Source organism: Hemitrygon akajei, chromosome 31, assembly GCF_048418815.1.
Source record: "Hemitrygon akajei chromosome 31, sHemAka1.3, whole genome shotgun sequence".
Lineage (NCBI taxonomy): Eukaryota > Metazoa > Chordata > Chondrichthyes > Myliobatiformes > Dasyatidae > Hemitrygon > Hemitrygon akajei.
In genome coordinates this window covers 1,256,085-1,279,785 of record NC_133154.1, presented here as the reverse complement: position 1 = coordinate 1,279,785, position 23,701 = coordinate 1,256,085, and the positions used below count along the sequence as shown (strand labels likewise).

The 23,701-nt window shown below is 47.4% G+C and overlaps 1 protein-coding gene across 1 annotated transcript; it reads left to right on the top strand.

The window, feature by feature from the left end:
- The first annotated feature begins 4,788 nt into the window (after positions 1–4,788).
- Positions 4,789–15,632, top strand: hirip3 (HIRA interacting protein 3). The gene is made up of 7 exons (XM_073033770.1): positions 4,789–5,274; positions 5,766–5,886; positions 8,395–8,578; positions 9,889–12,215; positions 13,284–13,464; positions 13,858–13,956; positions 15,247–15,632. Exons 1-7 carry the CDS (start codon positions 5,222–5,224, stop codon positions 15,423–15,425), a joined length of 3,144 nt encoding a protein of 1,047 aa, XP_072889871.1. The 5' UTR covers positions 4,789–5,221; the 3' UTR covers positions 15,426–15,632.
- Positions 15,633–23,701: the final 8,069 nt, after the last annotated feature.

The window sequence follows — 23,701 nt, the reverse complement described above, 5'->3', positions numbered from 1 at the left end:
AACCAGAGAAAATCTGCAGATGCTGGAAATCCAAGCAACACACACAAAATGCTAGAGGAACTTAGCAGGTCAGGCAGCATCTATGAAGTTTCAAGCTGAGACCCTTCGGCAGGACTGAGAGACACCGGTCAGTGTACAGATCTCCCCCCGAGAGACACCGGTCAGTGTACAGATCTCCCCCTGAGAGAGAGGGACTGAAACACCGGTCAGTGTACAGATCTCCCCCTGAGAGAGAGGGACTGAGACACCAGTCAGTGTACAGATTCCCCCCCCCCCCATGAGAGATTTGGTGTGTGTGTGTGTTCAAATCCTGCATATAGAAAGTGATTTCTCTGAGCAGTGCCTGAGAAATGTCATTGTACCATGTCTGAAACTTAGCTGAGGTTTCGGGGGAGTGGTTCTATGCTGCCAAATTGGAAAAGAGACCTTACAGGAGGCAGTCTCTCTCACAGACACAGACATTCTAGAGATGATGTTTTCAGTTGAGCATAGGACACTATCGCACAGGCTCATATGCTCACATGGAATGTGACCGTGCGGGCTCGTACACCCACAAGGAATGCAATTGCACTGCAATAAATAATGTGCATAAAATAATAAGATAAAAAGAGTCCTTAAATGAGTGTAGTTATCCCCTTTTATCAAGAGCCTGGTGGTTGAGGGGTAGTGTTCATAAACTTACTCCTCTGTAAGGCTAACTCTTCCCTCCCATATATCCCTCCATTTATCTATCATCCACGTGCAGATCTAAGAGTCTCTTAACTGTCCCTAATGTATGTCCCTCTACGGTCCCTGATGGTGCATTCCACACACCCACCACTCTGTGTAAGAAACCTCTGACATCCCTCCAGGCAGCTTAAACGGATGCCCTCTGATGCTGGCCATTGCCACCTGGGGAAAAATCTCTGGCTTTCCATTCTACCCATGCCTCTTATCATTTCACACACTTGATAGTGGCCTCTCCTCCTCCATCGCTCCAGAGAGAAAAGTTTTAGCCTGCTCAACAATTCCTTATAAGACACGCTCTCTATTTGAGGCAGCATCCTGATTAATCTCCTCTGCACTCTCACTAAAATTTCCACATCCTTCCTATAATGAAGTGACCAGAACTGAACACAATATTCCAAGTATGGTTTTATCAGGATTTTATAGAGCTGCTCTTGAACTCAGTCCCCTGACTAATGAAGACCAACACACATACACCTTCTTAACAATCCAATCACCTTGCACATTGAAAGTTCATGGAGACAGACCCCAAGAGCCACACTGCTAAGAATCCTGCCGTTAACTTTGAACTGGGCATTCAAGTTTGACGTTCCAAAGTAATTGAAAGTCTGGAATATGAGAGTACAGCCTCAGGAATTTCTTCAGTCAGTGGGTGGGATTCATTGCCATAGATAATTGTAGAGTCAAGTCACTGGGTGTGTTTAAAGGAGAGATTGATGAGTTCTTGATTAATGAGGATGTCAGAGGTTCCAGGGAGAAGGCAGGAGAATGGTGGGCAGGAGTGGGGTAGAGAGAAATAAATCAGTCTTGATCGAACAGCAGAGAGGACTCAATGTGCCCTTTGTCTGACGCTGGAGGAACTCAACAAGTTAGGCGGCATCCATAGAAGGGAATCGACAGTCGACATGTCAGACTGAGACCCCTCATCTGGACTGGACCAGGATGGAAGGATCAGAACCCTTTTATTCTGGCCCAAATTAGAAACAGGTTTATTATCAATGTGGCATGATGTCATGAAATTTGTTGCTTGTATCAGCAGTACATTGCAATACATAAAAAAACTATAAATTACAGTAAGAAATTTTATTAGGTGCACCTGCTCATTAATGCAAATATCTAATCAGCCAAACATGTGACAGCAACTCAATGCATAAAAGCATGCAGACATGGTCAAGGGGTTCAGACCAGACATCAGAAAGGGGAAGTAATGTGATCTAAGATCTCAGTCACTCTCCCTCTCTCTCAGGGGGAGATCTGTATACTGACTGTGTCTCTCAGGGGAGATCTGTACACTGACCGGTGTCTCTCAGTCTCTCTCTCAGGGGAGATCTGTACACTGACCGGTGTCTCTCAGTCCCTCTCTCTCAGGGGAGATCTGTTCACTGACTGGTGTCTCTCAGTCCCTCTCTCTCAGGGGAGATCTGTACACTGACCGGTGTCTCTCAGTCCCTCTCTCTCAGGGGAGATCTGTACACTGACCAGTGTCTCTCAGACCCTCTCTCTCAGGAGGAGATCTGTACACTGACCAGTGTCTCTCAGTCCCTCTCTCTCAGGGGGAGATCTGTTCACTGACTGGTGTCTCTCAGTCCCTCTCTCTCAGGGGAGATCTGTACACTGACCGGCGTCTCTCAGTCTCTCTCTCTCAGGTGGAGATCTGTACACTGACCGGTGTCTCTCAGTCCCTCTCTCTCAGGGGAGATCTGTACACTGACCAGTTCCTCTCTTTCAGGGGCAGTGACCAGTGTCTCTCATCCTTCTTTCAGGGGATGAGAAATCTTGGAACTGCCAAAGTGTCCGGTCTCTGTGTCTGTTGCAGGAGCAAGGGGCAAGGGAGCACCACCCACCCCATCGAGAGTGACAGAACCTCCCAGTGGAGTCTGAGGGATTCTCTGTCCTTTGGGCACGAGAGTGTTTCCTACAGGGAGCATCTCCTGTATAGTTGAGAAAGCTGCCCTGTGCAGTGAGGGATCTACCCCAAATCCTTGTGATGCTGGGAGTAAGGAATTGGAATTGCAATTGGTTTATCATTGTCACACGTATGGATACTTGTCTTGCATACTGTTCATACAGATCAGATTGTTGCACATTGCATTGAGGTAGAATAAGGTAAAATAAGAGCAGAGAAAGTACGGTGTAGTTAAACAAAAGGGTCCAAGATCCTAACTAATTGAGGTCAAGTGATAAGATTATGAGGTTAAGAGTGGATCTTATCATACTCTGCAACAGTGGGGTAGAACCCACAGATAGAGATACAGCCAAGGGCTTGAGCAAGAAACCCCAGAGCTAGAGAAACACCATCCCTGGGAGAAGGGTACACCAGGAAGATGGGCTACACCTGCGGACAACTTGAAAGACTGGCCCAGGAGAGAACAGGGTAAATCTTGAGGTCAAGATTCCATCTTATTGAACTAGGTGACCACTCAATAGTCTTAAAATAGTGGGATCGAAGCTGTCCTTGAGCCTGGAAGAATGTGCTTTCAAGCTTTTGTATCTTCTGCCCAGTGGGAGAGAGAAGCGGCAAAGTCAGGGTGGGTGGGGTCTGTGTTTATCCTGGCTGCCTTTCCAAGGCAGCCAGTCAAGTCGAATTTATTGTCACATGTGTACAGGGGCAATGAAAACACCTAATCATAGCAGCATCACTGGCACACAGAATCAGAGAAGCATTGTTCACAAGAAATACTATTAGGCACAGTTTGTGTAAGGAAGAACACAAATAAAACAAATTCCATTTTAATGCAAAGTGATCACAGTATTGCTGTACTGAGGTAGTGATTAGGGTCATGCCAGTTGGTTCAAGAACCGAATGGTTGAAGGGAAATAGCTGTTCCTGACCCTGGTGGTGTGGGACATCAGGCATCTGTACCTCCTGCCCGATGGGAGCTGTAAGAAGAGGGCATGGCCCAGATGGTGGGAATCTCTGATGGGGGATGTAGAAGATGTCGGTATGGATTACTGCAGCCTGCCTGTTCAGATAGGTGTTGTGCCTCAAATTTGATTTGGACCTTGTAATAGTCCAGGAACCCACAGAGAGGGGTCAGAGTGGGAGTCTGATGGTGAGTTAAAGAGACAGATTACAGGAACCACGGAGTCCATGGAAGATAGGCTGGTGCAAAGTCCACAATTCTCTGCAGTTTCTTGCAATCATGTTCAGAGCAGTTGCTGTGCCAAGCTGTGATGCTTTCTATGGTGCTTCAGTAAAAACTAGTAAGGCTCAATGTGGACATGCTAAGTTCTTAGTCTTCTGAGGAAGTAGATGCACTACTGACAGTTCTTGGCCATGGTGGTTGGACCAAGAAAAGCTATTGGTTGAAAGGAGCAGTCAACGTCTCGGCCCGAAACGTTGACTGCTCCTTTCAATGGATGCTGCCCGACCTGCTGAGTTCATCCAGCGTTTTTGTACGTCTTGACTTGACCACAGCATCTGCAGTGTACCTTGTGAAAGCTATTGGTGATGTTCACACCTAGCAACGTGATGCCTTCGCCATCAGCACCACTGACAATGGAGCAAGTCCACACCCCCACCCCCAAAGTCAACCACCAGATGTTCATTTCACTCGCATTAAGGAAAAGGTTATTCTCATGACCCTCTGGCTTTCTATTTCCTTCCCAAAGGATAAGTGCAGTGGGGAGGAGAGAGGAGGGGCTGAGGGGATAGAGAAAGGTGGAGGGAATAGCTGAGGGGTGGGAAAATGGTGAGGGAGAGGTTGAGGGGGAGAAGGGAGGTATGAAGGGCAGGAAATGGGAAGAAAGGGCAGAGGGTGCAAAGAAGGAGGTAGAGAAGGAGGAGGGATGGAGAAGGTGGAAGGGGCAAGAGGGAGAGGGTGGTGGGAAAGGGGTGATGGAGGTGGGAAAGGGGAGACACGGGAAGGGTGTCGGGGGAAAGGAGAGGTGGGTTTAAGGGGTAGATGGGGAAAAGGGGTGTCGGGGTGAAGGGGAATTGGGGAGAAGGGAGAGATAGGGGTAGAAAGGGGAGATAGGGAGAAGGTGGAAGGATGGCAGGGTACACAAGGTGGGAGGGACGGGGAAGGGGCAAAGCGGGGGGGTGCTGACTCCTGTGCTGGGCCACCCTCATCAAGATGGCGGTAGCCTCACAGCGGCAACAGGACGTGGTGGTTCTTCTGGGAGCTGAGGACAGTTGCCTCACAACGGCAACTGACTGGGCGGTTCTCCCCGCTTACGGACATTAGTTCGGTGAGGAACTGGGGCGGCCGCCGCTCTGGTAACCGACACGGAATAGGCGTGGGGCAGACGTCCTGTCGAAACGAACCAACTGCGGCAAAATGGCGTTCCTGTACATTTGAACCAATCAGCGCCGACAGTGTCTAGAGACGTAACGCAAAGTCCTCACCAAGATGGCGCTACCATTCCCCCTACCGCCCGACAACTAGGCCTCGCCCCTTTGGCCAAACGTGCGTCCGCCGTCATTGGCTGCAGACCGGGGCAAAGGGGCAGCGACGAAGCCGCCATTGGTCGTCGTGCCGAGGCGGGAAGTAAAATGGCGGAGGAGATGCGGGAGTTTGTGTCGGAGCTGCTGAGCGGCGGCCTGAGGTAAATCCCCGCGTTACCTACAGACAACTCGCGCAACATGCATGCCCCTCACCCCCGGCCACTGGCAGTGAAGCCATTTTGTTACCCACTAACGACAGGTGACAGAGAACATTTGTCCAACTAAACTAAATCCCTTTTGCCTGGACAATATCCATCTCCATCCCTTTCCTGCACGCCCATGGGTCTGAGCCTCAGTCGTATCTGAGTCCATCAGCATCCCTGGCAGCACATTACAGACATCCGCCGCTCTCTGTGCAAACACAAACTTGCCCCCCACATCTCCTTTGAACGTAACTCCCTCAACTTAAATGCAACGCCTGTTATGAGACATTTTCTCCTGCTCGCTACTGTCTCTACTCATTATAAACCTCTATCAGATCCGTCCTATCCATCGTGACATCGATAACACCCTCACCCCGTTCTCTCTCAGTGACCTGACACACTCGGTCGTGACACCGATAACACCCTCACCCCCGTTCTCTCTGTCTCAGTGAATTGACACACACCGTCGTGCAGCAGAAATACCTGAAGCACCTCCAGAAGGAGAGCCTGAGCAGCCAGGAGAAGGCAGAGTTGAAAGAGGTGGTGGAGAGAGCACTGCTCGAATACCCGGTGAGTGAAGACACCGGGTGCACTGTGTCCCAGTCTTTCACCAAGGGGTCACATCATGCCGAAACCCAGCTCACTGTACAATGAGGCACTCACACATGCCCATATTCTCTCACACGCTTACACACACACAATCTCTCCCACCCACTCAGACAACACCAGCTGTGTATATAAGGAGTTTGTCCACATGACTTTGTGTGTGGTAGGTGGTATCTACGAACCTTAGAGTTTTTTGAGGTGGTAACTAGGAAAGTTGATGCAGACAAGGTAGTGGATGTTGTTTACATGGGTGTTTGGTAAAGTCCCGCTTGGGGGATCGGCAGGAAGGTTCAGTGGCATACAGGATGAGCTAGTAAATGGGATTGGACATTAGCTTCATGGGAGAAGCCAGAGATTTTCTGGAGGCCTGTGACTAGTGGTGTGCTGCGGGGATCATAGCTGGGTCCCTTGTTGTTTGTCATCTATATCAATGATCTGGATGATAAACGTGGATAACTGGATCAGCAAATTTGTGGATGACACCAAAATTGAGGGTGTAGTGGACAGTGAGGAGGACTATCAGAGCTTGTAATGGGATATCGTCCAGCTGGAGAAATAGACTGAAAAATGGCAGATGGAATTTAATGCAGACAAGTGTGAGGTTTTGCACTTTAGGAGGACAAACCAGGGCGAGGAGTGTGGTAGAACACAGGAATCTGAGAATACATGTCCATAGTACCCTGAAAGTGGTGTCACAAGTAGATAGGGTTGCACAGACAGCTTTTGGCACATTGGTCTTCAAAAATCAAAATGTTGAATTCAGGAATTGGGGTGTTACGTTGAAGTTGTAAACGAGATGGGTGAGGTCTAATCTGGAGTATTGTATGCAATTTTGTTCACCTACAGTAAAGATGTAAATGAGATTGAGCACAGAGAAAATTTACAAGGATGTTGCTGGGACTGAGGACATGAGTTAAAGGGAAAGTTTGAATAGATTAGGACATTATTCCATTGAAACAAGGATTCCAAACCTGGAGTCCACGGACACCTTGCTTAATAACATTGGTCCAAGGCATAGAAAATAAAAGTTGGAACCCCTGCATTGGAATGTAGAAGATTGAGAGGAGATTTGATAAAGCTATACAAAATTATGGGGGGGGGGGTTACAGATAGAGTAAATGTAAGTAGGCTTTTTCCACAGGTACCAGCTATAGACACAAAGAGACACACACACATTCAGAACTAATAAAAACACAAAATGCTGGCAGAACTCAGCAGGCCAGACAGCATCTATGGGAGGAGGTAGTGTGACCAGTGGTGGGCTGCAGGGATGTGATCTGGGACCCCTGCTCTTTGTGATTTTTTTTGTAATTGGCTTGGATGTGGAAGAGAATGGGTGAGTTAGTAGCTTTTCAGATGACACAAAGGTTAGTGGATGTGTGGAGAGTGGAGAAGGTTGTCGTAGGTTACAGTGGGACATTGACAGGATGCAGAGCTGGGTTGAGAAGATGCAGACAGAGTTCAAGTGGTTCACTTTAGAAGGTTGAACTTGAAGACAAAAGATGAGGTTAATGGCAGCTTATAGTATGGAGGAACAGAGCGATCTTAGGGGTTCACAAGTTGATAGGGTTGGTAAGAAGGAGTATAGTGTGTTTACCTTCATTAGTCAAGGGACTGAATTGAAGAGCCATGAGTAATGTCGCAGCTCTATAAAATCCTGGTCAGACCACACTTGGGATATTGTGTTCAGTTCTGGTCACCTCATTATAAAGAAGCAAGCTTTAGAGAGGAGGTTTACCAGGATGCTACTTGGACTAATGAGCGTGTCTTATGAGGATAGGTTGAGCAACCTAGGGATTTTTCTGTGGTGTGAAGAGAATGAGAGGTGTATGAGCTGATAAGGGGCGTAGATGAATGGACAGCCAGATATTGTGTCCCAGAGTGCAAATGGCTTATATGAGGGGGCATAATTTTAAGCTGACTGGAGGAAAGTATGGGGGAGTTGTATTTTTTTACACAGAGAGTGGTGGCTGTGTGGAACATGCTGCCAGGACTGGTGGTAGAGGCGATTTAAGGGACTCTGAGATGGGCACATGGAGGATGGAAGAGATAGATTGAACTTGGAGTAAGTTAAAAGTTTGGCACAATATTGTGAGTTGAAGAGCCTGTACTATGCTGTTAAGTTCTACTGGAAACTGTGTGTGTGCGCACGCGTGCGTGTCTCCAGTAAGATCACACATCCTCACACAGATACCAGCTACATATGGACAGACACACACACTCAGACACTCTCACTTTCTCTCTCACAAGCACACAAACTTTCACACGCACAAACTCACTCACACACAAATTCTTGACGCACACACACAGACAAAACTCTGTCACACACTCACATTCGCACAGATTATCAGCTACAATGCATAGACACACACACACTGATCCCGCCCCCCCCCCCCATTGCATTTGAGGGGTGGAAGCCTGCTGTGTCCTAGCATACCACCCACTCATTCCACTCTCACCCCTGCTTTACAGAGCAGTGACTCAAGTGATGACGAGCCCCTCAGCAGGAAGGCGGAGACCCTGAAGAACAAGAAGCAGCAGGAGCTCTCTCGGAAACGCCAGCGACAAGAGAGAGGTGGAAGTGGCAGTGAGAGCCCCCCTCCCCGAGGGGCAGCCCCTCAGAGGAAGAGGGAACGAATCGCCTCCACTGAGTCAGGTAGGACACCTAACCATGGGTTGCTTCATTGAAACAGACAAAATCTAGAGACAAAGGCTGGAAGGGATCATGGAGACGGGGAGGGGTGTAGGGGAAGGAGGGGGTGACAGAGGCAGGGACGGCTGGAGGGGGGAGGGATTGACAGGCGGAGGCTTATGGGGAGGGAAGGGGTCACAGAGATGAGAAGGAGTATAGGGGAGCGAGGGAGTTGCAGAGACAGGGAGGGGTGTAGGGAAGGGGTCTATGGAGATGGGAAGGGTTGTAAGGGAGGGAGAGGTGATGGAGGCGGCGAGAGGTGTAAAGGAGGGAGGGATGACAGATGGAGGGAAGGGGTGACAGAGACAGAACAGAGTGTAGAGGGGTGACAGATGGGAAGGGGTGTAGGAGAGGGAGAGGTGATGGAGGCGGGGAGAGGTGTAAAGGAGGGAGGGATGACAGATGGAGGGAAGGGGTGACAGAGACAGAACAGAGTGTAGAGGGGTGACAGATGGGAAAGGGTGTAGGAGAGGGAGGGAGTGGCAGAGACAGGCAGGCCTGTGAAGAGAGAGGGGGGTGACAGAAAGGCAGTGAGGTTTGGGTGGGAGAGGGTGACAGACAGGCTATAGGGGAGAGAGGGGGAGGGGTAGGTAATGGATATGGGGGGGAGGAAGAGTCCATTAGATATAGGAGCAGAATTAGACATTTGGCCCATCGCGTCTACTCCGCTATTTCATCCTGGCTGATATAATTTTCCTCTCAGCCCAACCTCCTGCCTTCTCCCCGTATCCATTCATGCACTGACCAATCAAGAATCTGGCAACGTCTGCCTTAAACTAATTTAAAGATTTGGCCTCCATAGCTGCTGGTGGCCATGAATTCCACACATTCACCACTCTCTGGCCAAATAAATTCCTCCTCATCTTTATTCTGAAAGGACACCCCTCTATACTGAGACTGTGTCCTCTGGTCTTAGACTCTTCCACCATCAGAAACATCCTCTCCACATCCACTCTATCAAGCCCTTTCACCATTTGATAGGTTTCAATGAGGTCACCACTCATTCTTCCAAATTCCAGTGAATACAAGGCCAGAGCCATCAAACCTCTTCATATGACAAGCCATTCAATCCTGGAAATGTGTTCATGAACCTCCTTTGAACTCACTCCAGATTCAGAGCATCCTTTCTAAGATAAAGGGCATAAACCTCACAATACTCCCAAGTGAGACCTCTCCATATTTTATATTTATATTTTAGTCCTCTCGTTCCTTATATTTTAGTCACCTTTCCCATGCCAATGGCTGAAGGATTTTTCTTCTCCGAAACATTCCAGACATCGGATCTGAGTCTCCCTCACGGGATGAGTCAGGTGATGAGCTGCGATGCAGGAGAGTTGGAGGAGGTGAACCAGCCTCTGAGACTGACCGGAAGCCAGGAGTTCTCCCAGGGCAGGGCAAAGGTGCCGGAGAGGCGGTGGAGGGAAGAGACGGAGAGGAATCTGCAATGAAATCGGGGCAGGAATTATCAGAGTGCCTGGCGAGGTGTTCCCACGTGGACAGTCCCCGGAAGGAGGGCGACCGAGGTCCTGACTCACAGTTGAGCGGAGAGGAGGAGGGACACAAACGAACTGGGAGAAGGTTCACCCAGGGCAGAAACTGGGCGGGTGAGGACAGTGATACTGCCCGAGGGGCACTGAGGAAACCCAGTCCCCAGCAGATGGAGGTGCTGTCTGAGGAGGAGGAAGGTGGTGAAGGCAGTGAGAGGAGACATAAGAAGGGTGTGCAAGGGTCCCAGAGGAAGGGTGGGTCCAAACAGAAGAAGGTGTCAGAGGAGGACGAGGAGAGTGTAGGGAAGACGAAGAAGCAGACGGTCAAAGGGAAACAGAAACGGTCCCAGAGGAAGGGTGGATCCATACAGAAGAAGGAGGTGTCAGAGGAGGACGAGGATAGTGAGGACAGTGAAGAGGAGAGTGTAGGGAAGATGAGGAAGGAGACGGTCAAAGGGAAACAGAAACTCTCCCAGAGGAAGAGTGAATCCAAACAGGAGAAGGAGGTGTCAGAGGAGGATGAGGATGGTGAAGAGGAGAGTGTAGGGAAGATGAGGAAGGAGACGGTCAAAGGGAAACAGAAAGGGTTCCAGAGGAAGAGTGGATCCAAACAGGAGAAGGAGGTGTCAGAGGAGGATGAGGATAGTGAGGACAGTGAAGAGGAGAGTGTAGGGAAGATGAGGAAGGAGACGGTCAAAGGGAAACAGAAACTGTCCCAGAGGAAGAGTGGATCCAAACAGGAGAAGGAGGTGTCAGAGGAGGACAAGGATAGTGAGGACAGTGAAGAGGAGAGTGTAGGGAAAATGAGGAAGGAGACGGTCAAAGGGAAACAGAAAGGGTTCCAGAGGAAGAGTGGATCCAAACAGGAGAAGGAGGTGTCAGAGGAGGATGAGGATAGTGAGGACAGTGAAGAGGAGAGTGTAGGGAAGATGAGGAAGGAGACTGTCAAAGGGAAACAGAAAGGGTTCCAGAGGAAGAGTGGATCCATACAGAAGAAGGAGGTGTCAGAGGAGGATGAGGATAGTGAGGACAGTGAAGAGGAGAGTGTAGGGAAAATGAAGAAAGAGATGTTCAAAGTGAAGCAGAAGGGTGTGCAAGGGTCTAAGAGGAAGAGTGGATCCATACAGAAGAAGGAGGTGTCAGAGGAGGACGAGGATAGTGAGGACAGTGAAGAGGAGAGTGTAGGGAAGATGAGGAAGGAGACGGTCAAAGGGAAACAGAAACTGTCCCAGAGGAAGGGTGGATCCATACAGAAGAAGGAGGTGTCAGAGGAGGATGAGGACAGTGAAGAGGAGCGTGTAGGGAAGATGAGGAAGGAGATGGTCAAAGGGAAACAGAAAGGGTTCCAGAGGAAGAGTGGATCCAAACAGGAGAAGGACGTGTCAGAGGAAGATGAGGATAGTGAAGGCAATGAGGAGGAGAGAGTGCAGAAGACGAAGAAGCAGACTGGCAGAGAGAGGAAGAAGGGTGTGCAAGGGACCCAGAGAAACAACAGGTCCAAACAGAAGAAGGGAGCAGTGTCAGAGGAGGGGAGTGAGGAGGAATCAGAGGTGACTGAGGGTGAGGAAGAGTGGAGTAAGAAGCATATGAAGGAGATCTCTAGAGTGAGGCAGAAGGGTGTGGAGGGATCCCAGAGGAAGAGTGGGTCCAAACAGAAGGACCTGTCAGAGGATGTGGATAGTGAGGACAGTAAGGAGGAAGAAGCATTGAGAACAGTACCAAGGAACGGAAAGCCTCAGGGAAAGCTGGCAGGAGGGAGGGAGAGAAGGAAAGAGGGCCACAAGCAGAAAGTGAGGAACAGGAAGGGTGATGGCAGGAAGCAGGAGAGTGGTGAAGAATCAGGAGATTCTTGTGAGGAGCAAGGAACAAGAGGGAGAGAGACAGGGGAGGAGAAAGTGACAAGTGGAGGGAATTCATCAAGTGAGGGAGAGACGGATGGGGGCAAGTCAGAGAGGTCACCACACAAGGAGGGATCAAAGAGGAACAAGGGTCACTCTGGGGACGAGGGTTCCTCGGATACAAGATCCACATCGGCCAGCGAAGTGGACAAAGAGACTGACGGGCAGAGTGGGTCTCCCTGGAGGAAGAAAGCACAGCATAAGGAACACAGCAAGGTGAGATCACAAACAGAGAAATTCACCAGGGTATGGGTTACACACTCATGTTCAATCAGGTTCATGGGTCAGAAAGCACTCTCTGCAAATAGGTATGTTAATCATTTATTTACAAACAGTAAACATTTGACCAAACATTCATGTTCCCTACAAAGCTGAACATTCAACAAACATGCTTAGTTAAAAGTGCAACACACACAAAATCCTGGAGGAACTCAGTAGACCAGGCAGCATCTATGGGGAAAAAAAAGTACAGCCAACGTTTCAGGCTAAAAGATTTCAACCCGAAACATTGACTACTATTTTCCATAAATGCTGCCTGGCCTGCTGAGTTTCTGCAGCATTTTGTGTGTGTGTGTGTGTTGCTCAGATTTCCTGTTGTTTGTTTGTTAAAAGTGCACACAGGGCATACCTTCCCAATGGTCTTGCCTTGAACAAAGGAAAAAGAGAGAAAGCCCCTCCCATGTGCTGTTTATACTCCCAGGGTATTTGAAACTGGACACCAGGCAGTTATCCAATGGAAAAAGCAGCTGCACTTTCTAAACTAACCAATCACAATGGAAGCGACTTTCAACAATCAGAATAAGGCACATCCCTACAGAACGCACGCAGGGGGAGGCTCCATCCACACAGTCCCATTACACGCTTCCTGGGTCTGACACAGAAACTCCCATCATACTGTCCCATCACACACTTCCAGGGTCAGGCACAGAGTGAAATTCCCTCCACACCGTCCCATCACACACTTCCAGGGTCAGGCACAGAGTGAAATTCCCTCCACACCGTCCCATCACACACTCCCAGGGTCTGACACAGATGAAGCTCCCTCCACACCGTCCCGTCACACACTCCCAGGGTCTGACACAGATGAAGCTCCCTCCACACCGTCCCGTCACACACTCCCAGGGTCTGACACAGATGAAGCTCCCTCCACACCGTCCCGTCACACACTCCCAGGGTCTGACACAGATGAAGCTCCCTCCACACCGTCCCATCACAATATCCCATCTCACACTCCCAGAATGGGTGTCTCATGCCCCAAGCTGACCAGTGGACATCCGATTACAGAAGCAGTCAGGCAGCAGGAAGGATTCTGCGAAGGAAGAACACCCCACCATCCGGCGGCTAAAGCGCTGTATCCTCACCTGTGGGGTCCGCAGGAACTACAAGAAGCTCTTTGAAAACTGTCATTCCAACAAGTCCATGATTAGGGTGCTTCGGCAGGAGCTGGAGGAGCTGGGGGTAGAAGGTGAGTCTTCCTCGTATACCGTTCTCTGTCCCCCTTCTGTACAAATCTCCTGTGTCTCGGTAAATGCATCATGGTGTGTTGCTCACCGCACCCATCCCTCACTAATCTGTTCCTTCTCTTCACACCAATATCCACCACCTCCATCCCCTCCTCACCTTCCCTCACCTCATCTGCAAACTCTCCAATTTCCCCTTTCTGCATTAAACTCCCCTTCGTTCCCAACTCTGCTGTCTGTCCAACATACCACACTCTTAACCATGCCGTTCTCCACCCTTTTCTCTCCACCTCCCTCTACTCCCTCCCCCTCTCTGCCCTCCCTTCCCTTTCTCTACCCTCCCCCTCCCTACCCTCCCCTCCCACTCCCCCTCCCCCTCCCTCCCCCCACCCCCACAGGGAATCCCACCCTGGAGAAGTGTAAGGCTGTACGGCTCAGACGGGAGGAAGAAGCAGAATTGGCTTCGCTGGACGTCAGTAACATCATTGTGACTGAGGGTGGGTATCCTGTCCATATCCGGGCAACAGTTCTGTGGCTGTGGAGAGAAGGGGCCGTGCGAGGAAAGGGAAGGGAGAGGGGGCTGAAACACAGTAGAAAGGGGTGAGAAGGAGGCATGAGGGAGGATGAGATTGTGAGCTTTGCCAAGAGGGCTGTGGTCACGGGGTCATGGCTGGGAGGTAGAGACGGTGTTGAGTGATACTTACAATTGGTCCAATGCCATATTTACATTGGCTGAATCAAAGGTGGTGACGATCAGCATGTAGGTGGGAGATTGTGGTGCCACAACAACAACCTCTCACTAAATTTCAGCAAGACCAAGGAGTTAATTATTGACTTCAGGAGGAGGAAACCAAAGGTCCATGAACCAGTCTTCACTAGGACATCAGTGGTGGAGAGGGTTTAGCAGCTTTAAATTCCTCAGTGTTATCATCCCAGATGATCTGTCCTGGGTCCAGTATGTAACTGCTATTATGAATTTAGCAAAACAGTGCCTCTACTTTCTTATGATTTTGCAAAGATTCTGCTTGTCATCTAAGATTTTGACAACTTTCTATGGATATGTGATGGAGAGTATCTTGTCTGGCTGTATCATGGCCTGATATGGAAACAGCAATGCCTTGAATGGAAAATCCTACAAAAAGTAGTGCCTCTGGCCCAGTCCATCCCCTCCCCACCATTGAGCATGTCTACACAGAGCAGTATCCATCATCAGCGACCCCACCAGACAGGCCCTGCTCCATTCTCGCTGCTGCATGAGGAAGGAGGTGCAAGAGATTCAGGACTCACACCACCAGGTTCAGGAACAGTTATTATGCTTCAGCTAGTAGGCTCTTGAACCAGAGGGGATAACTTCACTCAGTGTCAGTGAACTGTTCCCACAAGCTATGGACTCACTTTCAACGACTCTTCAACTCATTCTCAATATTTATTGTTATTTCTTTTTCTGTCTTTTTATATTTGCACAGTCTGTTGTCTTTTGTTCATCGGTTGTTTGTCTGTCCTGTTGGGTGTGGTCTTTTATTGATTATATTGTTTCCTCTATTTACTGTGAGTGCCCACAATTAAATCTCTGGGCTGAATATGGTGCCATATGCATACTTTGATAATAATTTATTTTGAACTTTGTGGTGGTGGGGTGAGGAGATGTCCCAGGCTTGTGGCTCTCTATTCACACAATTTGCAGGGGTGGGTGTGGGGAGGCTGCTCGGGATGGTGGGTGTTTGTATGGGAGTGTGATATTTGGGGGAGGGGGATTATTCCTGGGCTCATGGTCACTCTGTCTACAGGCCGCCCTCGCCGTCACTGTGGTTCAGCCTGGGAGAGCAGGACCACCCCCGACCTACCGACTCAGACCTACCGACGCTCCTTGGGCTCCGATTCCGAGGGGGAGGACGAACCTCCCCGGAAGCTGACAGCCTGGTCGAATCTGAAGGGGCTCATCAGTGAGGAGTCCGACAGCAACTGAGGGAGCTTCCGCTCTCTTCCCCCTTTCCCTCCTATCCCTACCCTCATTCTTCATCCTAACCCTTTCCCTCCTTCTCCCTCCCACTAACCATCTCTCCTTTCCCCGTCCCTCTCACCACTCTCTCCCTCACCCTCCACTCTGACGCCCCTTTTGTACAGCTTTTTACAATTCTGTAAATAAATGACGTGGATTCTGTGTTGAACGACAGCAGCGATTACAGTGGGTGTTTAAATGCAGTTCTGTACATCATACTGCACAGCAGTCAACCAAGCCTTATATATAGAATAACAGATCCCTAGGAGTGGGTTGCAGGCTGGGATCTGGTTCGGAGGGTTTATATACAAAATGTCAGATAGAAACATAGAAAACCTACAGCACAATACAGACCCTTTAGCCCACAAAGGTGTGCCGAACATGTCCTTACCTTAGAACTACCTAGGCTTACCCATAGCCCTCCATTTTTCTAAGCTCCATGTATACATCCAGGAGTCTCTTAAAAGACTCTTTCATTTCTGCCTCCACCACCGCCGCCAGCAGCCACTCTTTGCGTAAAAAAACTTACCCCTGACATCTCCTCTGTACCTGCTTCCAAGCACTTTAAAACTATGCCTTCTTGTGCTGGCCATTTCAGCCCTGGGAAAAAGCATCTGACTATCCACACAATCAATGCCTCTCATTATCTAGTACACCTCTATCAAGTTACCTCTCATCCTCTGTCGCTCCAAGGAGAAAAGGCCAAGTTCACTCAACTTATTCACATAAGGCATGCTCCCCAATCCAGGCAACATCCTTGTAGATCTCTTCTGCACACTTTCTATGGTTTCCACAGGCTTCCTATAGTGAGGTGAACAGAACAGAGCACATTACTCCAAGTGGGGTCTGACCAGGGTCCTATATAGCAGCAACATTACCTCTCGATTCTTAAACTCAATCCCACAATTGATGAAGGCCAATGCACCATATGCCTTCTTAACCACAGTCAACTCGGACCCCAAGATCACTCTTAACCAGGACTGGGTGCAAGCTAGGATCTCTTCCAGGTGTTTATATATAAAACAGATCCCCAGGAGAGTGTTATGGGTGGGATCTAATCCAAGGGTTTATAGAATAACAGGTTCCCCAGGAGTGTGTTATGAGCTGGGGTCTTATCCATGAATTTGGGAGTTTGTGTCTAGAATAACAGACTCTGGAGTATGTTATAGGCCAGGATCTAATCCAGGGATTCAAGGAATTTATATATAGAATAATAAATCTTTAGGAGTGGGTTACAGGCTGGGATCTAATCCAGAAATTCATAACTTCTGAATTTTATGTAACAGATCCGTGGATATGGAAAGTAAAGTCTGAGTCTTACAGCAATGCCACGGGGATACAGGCCCTTTGGCCCAAAAAGTCCATGTCTATATAACTGGTCTTAGTAGAGACCATCATCTAACCACCATCCACAAAGAAAGCTTAGACATAAACTGATTTATTGGTGATACAGACAGACAGGCATACTTTATTAATCCCCAGGGAAATTGGGTAGTGAAGTGAAACGGCTCGGGAGGTCAAGTGAGCCTGAATGGCCGTGTGCTGGGGAATGTTGAAGAACAGAGGGACCTTGGTGTACAAGTCCAAGGATCACTGAAGGTGTTTGCACAGGTAAACGGTTTGCGGGTAGAGGTTGATAAAGGAGTACAAGATACTTCTCTTCCCTGGACAGGGTAGGATGTAAGAAGGGGAATTGGTGTAACAGTGAACTCTGGTCAGACCCCAACTGGAGAACCATGTGCAGTTCTGCTTCCCACAGCACATGGGGGAGAACAGGATGCTGAGGGGACCATTCCACCCCCTCAGCTCTTTGCATCTCAGAGACTATAGAGGTGGGCACAATCACAGAGGGTGTAGATGGGAAACCACCCCTAGAGGTGTGTGGTGGAAAATCAGAGTGGGTTGCGGGGGTAGGGTCCAGAGGTTTAGAGGTGATCTGGGGGGGTGGGGTTGGATTCAGGAATGCACTGGCTAAGAGGGGTATGGAAGGACAAGGTCCCCTGAGTGTCTCCCTATTTCCCTTTGCTTTAAATATACAGTGCCTATGAAAAGAATTCAACCCTCCCCCCCCCCCCACCTTGGAAGTTTTCATGTTTTATTGTTTTACAGCATTGCATCACAGTAGATTTAATTTGGCTTTTTTTTTTACAATGGCCAACAGAAAAAAACTTTCGTGTTGAAGTGGAAACATCTCTACAAATTGATTTAAATTAATTACAAATATAAACGCAAAATAATTGCATAAGTATTCACGCCCTTTAATTAGACACACCAAATCTTCGCTGGTCAGCCAACTGATTTTGGAAGTCATACTGTAATTAGTTAAATGGAGATCACCATGTGCAGTCAAGGTATTTCAATTGATTATAGTAAAATCACAACAGTATCTGGAAGGTCATTCTGCTGGTGAGTTAGTATCCTGGCAAAAAAAAACAGCACAAAGACAAAAGAGCACTCCAAGCAACTCTGAAAAAGTTATTGAAAAGTACAAGTCAAGAGATGGATACAAGAAAATTTCCAAGTCACTGAATATCCCTTGGAAAACAATTAAGTCAATCATTCAAGAAATGAAAAGAGTGTGCCACAGCTGTAAATCTGCCTAGAATAGACCATCCTCAAAAACTGAGTGACTGTGCAAGAAGGGGACTAATGAAGGAGGCCAGCAAGACATGACAACTCTGGAGGAGTTAGAAGCTTCCGTGGCTGAGATGGGAGAGACTGCACAAACAACAACAGTTGCCTGGGTGCTTCACCAGTCGCAGCTTTATGGGAGAGTGGCAAAAAGAAAGCCACTGTTGTAAAAACTCATATGAAATCTCAGCTAGAGTTTGCTAGAAGGCATATGGGAGACTCAAGTCAGCTGGGAGAAGGTTCTATGGTCTGATGAAACCAAAATTAGACTATTTAGCCATCAGACTAAATGCTATGTTTGGCATAAGCCAAACACCACACATCATCAAAAACACACCATACCAAACCTACTGTAAAGCATGGTGGTGGCTGCATCATGCCGTGCGGATGCTTCACTGCAGCAGGCCCTGGGAGGTTAAAATAAATGTAGCAAAATACAGGGAAATCTTAGAGGAAAACCTGATGCAGTCTGCAAGAGAACTGCAACTTGGGAGATTTGTTTTCCAGCAAGACAATGACCCCAAGTATAAAGCCAAAGCTACACAGGAATGGCTTAAAAACAACAAAGTTAATGTCCTGGAGTGGCCAAGTCAGAGTCCAGACCTCAATCCAATTGAGAATTTGTGGCTGGACATGAAAAGGGCTGTTCACTCACAATCACCATGCAATCTGACAGAGTTTGAGCAGTTATGTAAAGAAGAATGGGGAAAAATTGTAGTGTCCAGATGTGCAAAGCTGATATAGACCTATCCACACAAATTCAAGGTTGTAATTGTTGCCAAAGGTGCAGCTACTAAATAATGACTTGAAAGGAGTAAATAATTATGCAAACAATTTTGTGTTTAATACTTGTAGTAACTTCTGACCAATTTAGAGAAATTTGTTTTTACTTTGACACAAATAGTCTTTTCTGTTGATCAGTGTCAAAAAAGCTGTATTATATCTACTGTGATTTAATGTTGTAAAACAATAGTTTAATACTGACAAGTGTGAGGAATTGAACTTTGGAAGGGAAAAAACAAGGTAAATGGTAGGGCACTGAGGAGTACAGTAGAACAGAGGGATCTGGGAATACAAATACAAAATTCCCTAAAAGTGGTGTCACAGGTAGATAGGGTAGAAAAGAGAGCTTTTGGTACATTGGCCTTTATAAATCAAAGTATTGAGAATAAGAGTTGGAATGTTATGGTGAGGTTGTATGAGGCACTGGTGAAGCCGAATTTGGAGTATTGTGTTCAGTTTTGGTCATCTAATTACAGGAAGGATATTGATAAGGTTGAAAGAGTGCAGAGAAGGTTTACAAGGATGCTGCTGGGACTTGAGAAACTGAGTTACAGAGAAAGGTTGAATAGGTTAGGACTTTATTCCCTGGAGCGTAGAAGAATGAGGGGAGTTCTAAAAGAGGTATATAAAATTATGATGGGTATAGACAGAGTGAATGCAAGCAGGCTTTTTCCACTGAGGCTAGGGGAGAAAAAAAAACAAGAGGACATGGGTTAAGAGTGAAGGGGGAAAAGTTTAAAGGGAACAATAGACAATAGGTGCAGAAGTAGACCATTCGGCCCTTCAAGCCTGCACCGCCATTTTGAGATCATGGCTGATCAATTACTATCAATACCCAGTTCCTGCCTTGTCCCCATATCCCTTGATTCCCCTATCCATAAGATACCTATCTAGCTCCTTCTTGAAAGCATCCAGAGAATTGGCCTCCACTACCTTCCGAGGCAGTGCATTCCAGACCCCCACAACTCTCTGGGAGAAGAAGTTTTTCCTTAACTCTGTCCTAAATGACCTACCCCTTATTCTCAAACCATGCCCTCTGGTACTGGACTCTCTCAGCATCTGGAACATATTTCCTGCCTCTATCTTGTCCAATCCCTTAATAATCTTATATGTTTCAATCAGATCCCCTTTCAATCCCCTTAATTCCAGCGTGTACAAGCCCAGTCTCTCTAACCTCTCTGTGTAAGACAGTCCAGACATCCCAGGAATTAACCTCGTGAATCTATGCTGCACTTCCTCTACAGCCAGGACGTCCTTCCTTAACCCTGGAGACCAAAACTGTACACAATACTCCAGGTGTGGTCTCACCAGGGCTCTGTACAAATGCAAGAGGATTTCCTTGCTCTTGTACTCAATTCCCTTTGTAATAAAGGCCAACATTCCATTAGCCTTCTTCACTGCCTGCTGCACTTGCTCATTCACCTTCAGTGACTGATGAACAAGGACTCCGAGATCTCTTTGTATTTCTCCTTTACCCAACTCTACACCGTTCAGATAATAATCTGCCTTCCTGTTCTTACTCCCAAAGTGGATAACCTCACACTTATTCACATTAAACGCCATCTGCCAAGTATCTGCCCACTCACCCAGCCTATCCAAGTCACCCTGAATTCTCCTAACATCCTCATCACATGTCACACTGCCACCCAGCTTAGTATCATCAGCAAATTTGCTGATGTTATTTTCTATGCCTTCATCCAAATCATTAACATAAATGGTAAACAGCTGTGGTCCCAATACCGAGCCCTGTGGCACCCCACTAGTCACCACCTGCCATTCCGAGAAACACCCATTCACCGCTACCCTTTGCTTTCTATCTGCCAACCAGTTTTCTATCCATGTCAATGCCTTCCCCCCGGTGCCCTGAGCTTTGATTTTACCCACCAATCTTCTATGTGGGACCTTATCAAATGCCTTCTGAAAATCGAGGTACACTACATCCACTGGATCTCCCCCATCTAACTTCCTGGTTACATCCTCGAAAAACTCCAACAGATTAGTCAAGCATGATTTACCCTTGGTAAATCCATGCTGGCTCGGCCCAATCCTATCACTGCTATCTAGATATGCCACTATTTCATCCTTAATAATGGACTCTAGCATCTTTCCCACCACTGATGTCAGGCTGACAGGTCGATAGTTCTCTGTTTTCTCCCTCCCTCCTTTCTTAAAAAGTGGGATAACATTAGCCATTCTCCAATCCTCAGGAACTGATCCTGAATCTAAGGAACATTGGAAAATGATTACCAATGCATCCGCAATTTCCAGGGCCACCTCCTTTAGTACCCTAGGGTGCAGACCATCTGGACCTGGGGATTTGTCAGCCTTCAGTCCCATCAGTCTTCTCATCACCGTTTCCTTCCGAATGTCAATCTGTTTCATTTCCTCTGTTACCCTATGTCCTTGGCCCATCCATACATCTGGGAGATTAGGGGGGGCTTCTTCACACAGAGAGTGGTGGGAGTGTGGAATGAGCTGCCAGCTGAAGTGGTAAATGCAGGCTCACTTTTAACATTTAAGAAAAAGGTGGACAGATACACGGATGAGAGGTGTATGGAGGGATATGGGCCGGTTGCAGGTCAGTGGGCCTAGGCAGAAAAATGGTTCAGCACAGCCAAGAAGGGCCAAAAGGCCTGTTTCTGTGCTGTAATATTCTATGGTTCTAATAAGACGTGAGAACTTCCAAGGTTGGAGGGATATGAATATCTATGCTCTGTATTTGTAGAACCGCTTAGGTTTTTCCTTTACTTTTTCTATAACCTAGCACATGGTCAGGTACAGGTGCTTTGGCCACAGTCTTGTACCAATCTAATTAAATCTATGATCCAATGGCCAACTAAATTAATCACTTCTGCCTACACAATGTTCATATCACTCCATTCCCTGAACATCCATGTGTCTGTCTAACAGTCTCTATCGAATCTGCCCCCACCACGACCCTTGGCACCACTCCCTGTGTTAAAAACATATTAGTCCTGCACATCGCCACAGTTTTTCCACTTTTTCATGATGGACTGAACTAAACTCTGAGGTATGTTTGGTGCCTTTGAGATGATCTTGTACCCTTCCCCAGATTTGTGCTTCTTTATTATCATTCCCCTGACTTGACCTGAATGCTCCTTTGCCTTCATTTTGGTTTGGTGTGTTGTAAATCTACCATACTATTGAATTTTATGGAGACAGATGGAATATTTATTCTTATGAATTCACCAAAAACAAGTGATCCTCCAATTTTCTACATCAACAAATTGGGTGAGTTGGTAAGGTAATACTGAAAATTGCAACTGAGGAAAGTTAGTGTAGTACTTAGAAATGGGAATGAATACTTTTTCAGTTTCACAATTTTAGATTTTAATTTTTTGTAAATTGCTGCCAGGTTTTGGAATTTTTCTTTTGATTTGATATGACGCACAATGTTTTGTAGATTCGCACTATTTCAATAAAATCCTACTACGATATATTTTAAATTCAGAAATGAGACAGTAAAATATGAGAATAGTTGTGGGGGCTGAATACTTTTTCAAGGCACTGCAGAGCCATGGTCAAAAAGTTCACTAATACCTTCTACTTCCACAGAAGATTAAAGAATTTTTAGTATGTCCCTGTCAACCCTCACCAATGTTTATCAATGTCTATCAATGCATCCTTTTCCAAATACAACACCTCTTGGGATGGCAACTGCTCTGCTCTTGCCTATAAGAAATTGCAGGGAGTTGTGGACACAGCTTGACACATCATTGAAATCAAACTGCCCTCCATAGACACTGTGCTTCCTGTAGCCTGTCTCCTTCATTCATCATCTCACTCTAACTCTTCTCTCCGGGTTCCAAAGCAAATTTGAGGAACAACAATTCATCTATAACAACACCCTTCTCTAGCTCTGTATTCCTTTTGTCAATCACCTTTCTGGCTCTCAACTTCACCCCACCCCGTCCTGTCTTCTCCTATCATTTCACATTTTCCCTCCCCCTCCTACTTTCAAATCTCTTACTATCTTTCCTTTCAGTTAGTCCTGACGAAGGGTCTCAGCCTGAAACGTCAACAGTGCTTCTCCCTATAGATGCTGTCTGGCCTGCTGTGTTCCACCAGCATTTTGTGTGTGTTGCTTGAATTTCCAGCATCTGCAGATTTCCTCGTGTTTGCCATCAAAATCTCCAACATCCCTTATCAGAGATCCTCACCATCCAGGTCCTACCATCGAGCAGGAGGTACAGAAGCCTGACGTCCCACACCACCAGGGTCAGGAACAGCTACATCCCTTCAACCATTTGATTCTTGAACCAGCCGGCATGACCCTAATCACAGCCTCAGTACAGCAACACTGTGACCACTTTGCACTAAAGTGGAATTTGTTTTATTCGTGTTCTTCCTTGTATAAACTGTGCCTAACAGTATTTCTTGTAAACACTGCTTTTCTAATGTTGTGTGGCAGTGATGCTGCTACCATCACCCCACACGTGACAATAAATTCGACTTGACTTGCTGCCTCGGTAAAGCAGCCGGCACATTCAAAGACCCCACCCACCCTGACTTTGCCTCTTCTCCCCCTTCCATCGGACAGAAGATACAGAAGCATGTAACACTAGGCTCAAGGACAGCTTCTACCCTGCTGTTATAAGAAACTTGGCCCCACAATCTACCTCTACGTGACCCTCATTGTCCGCTTGCACTGCACTGTGACTGTAGCTGTAACACTTTATTCTGCATTTTGTTGGTGTTCTGCCTTGTTCTACCTCAATGCACGGTGTAGCGATCTGATCTGTGAACAGTTTGTAAGACAAGCTTTTCATTGTACCTCAGGACGATTCTATCCCTCCCAGCGACCCTGG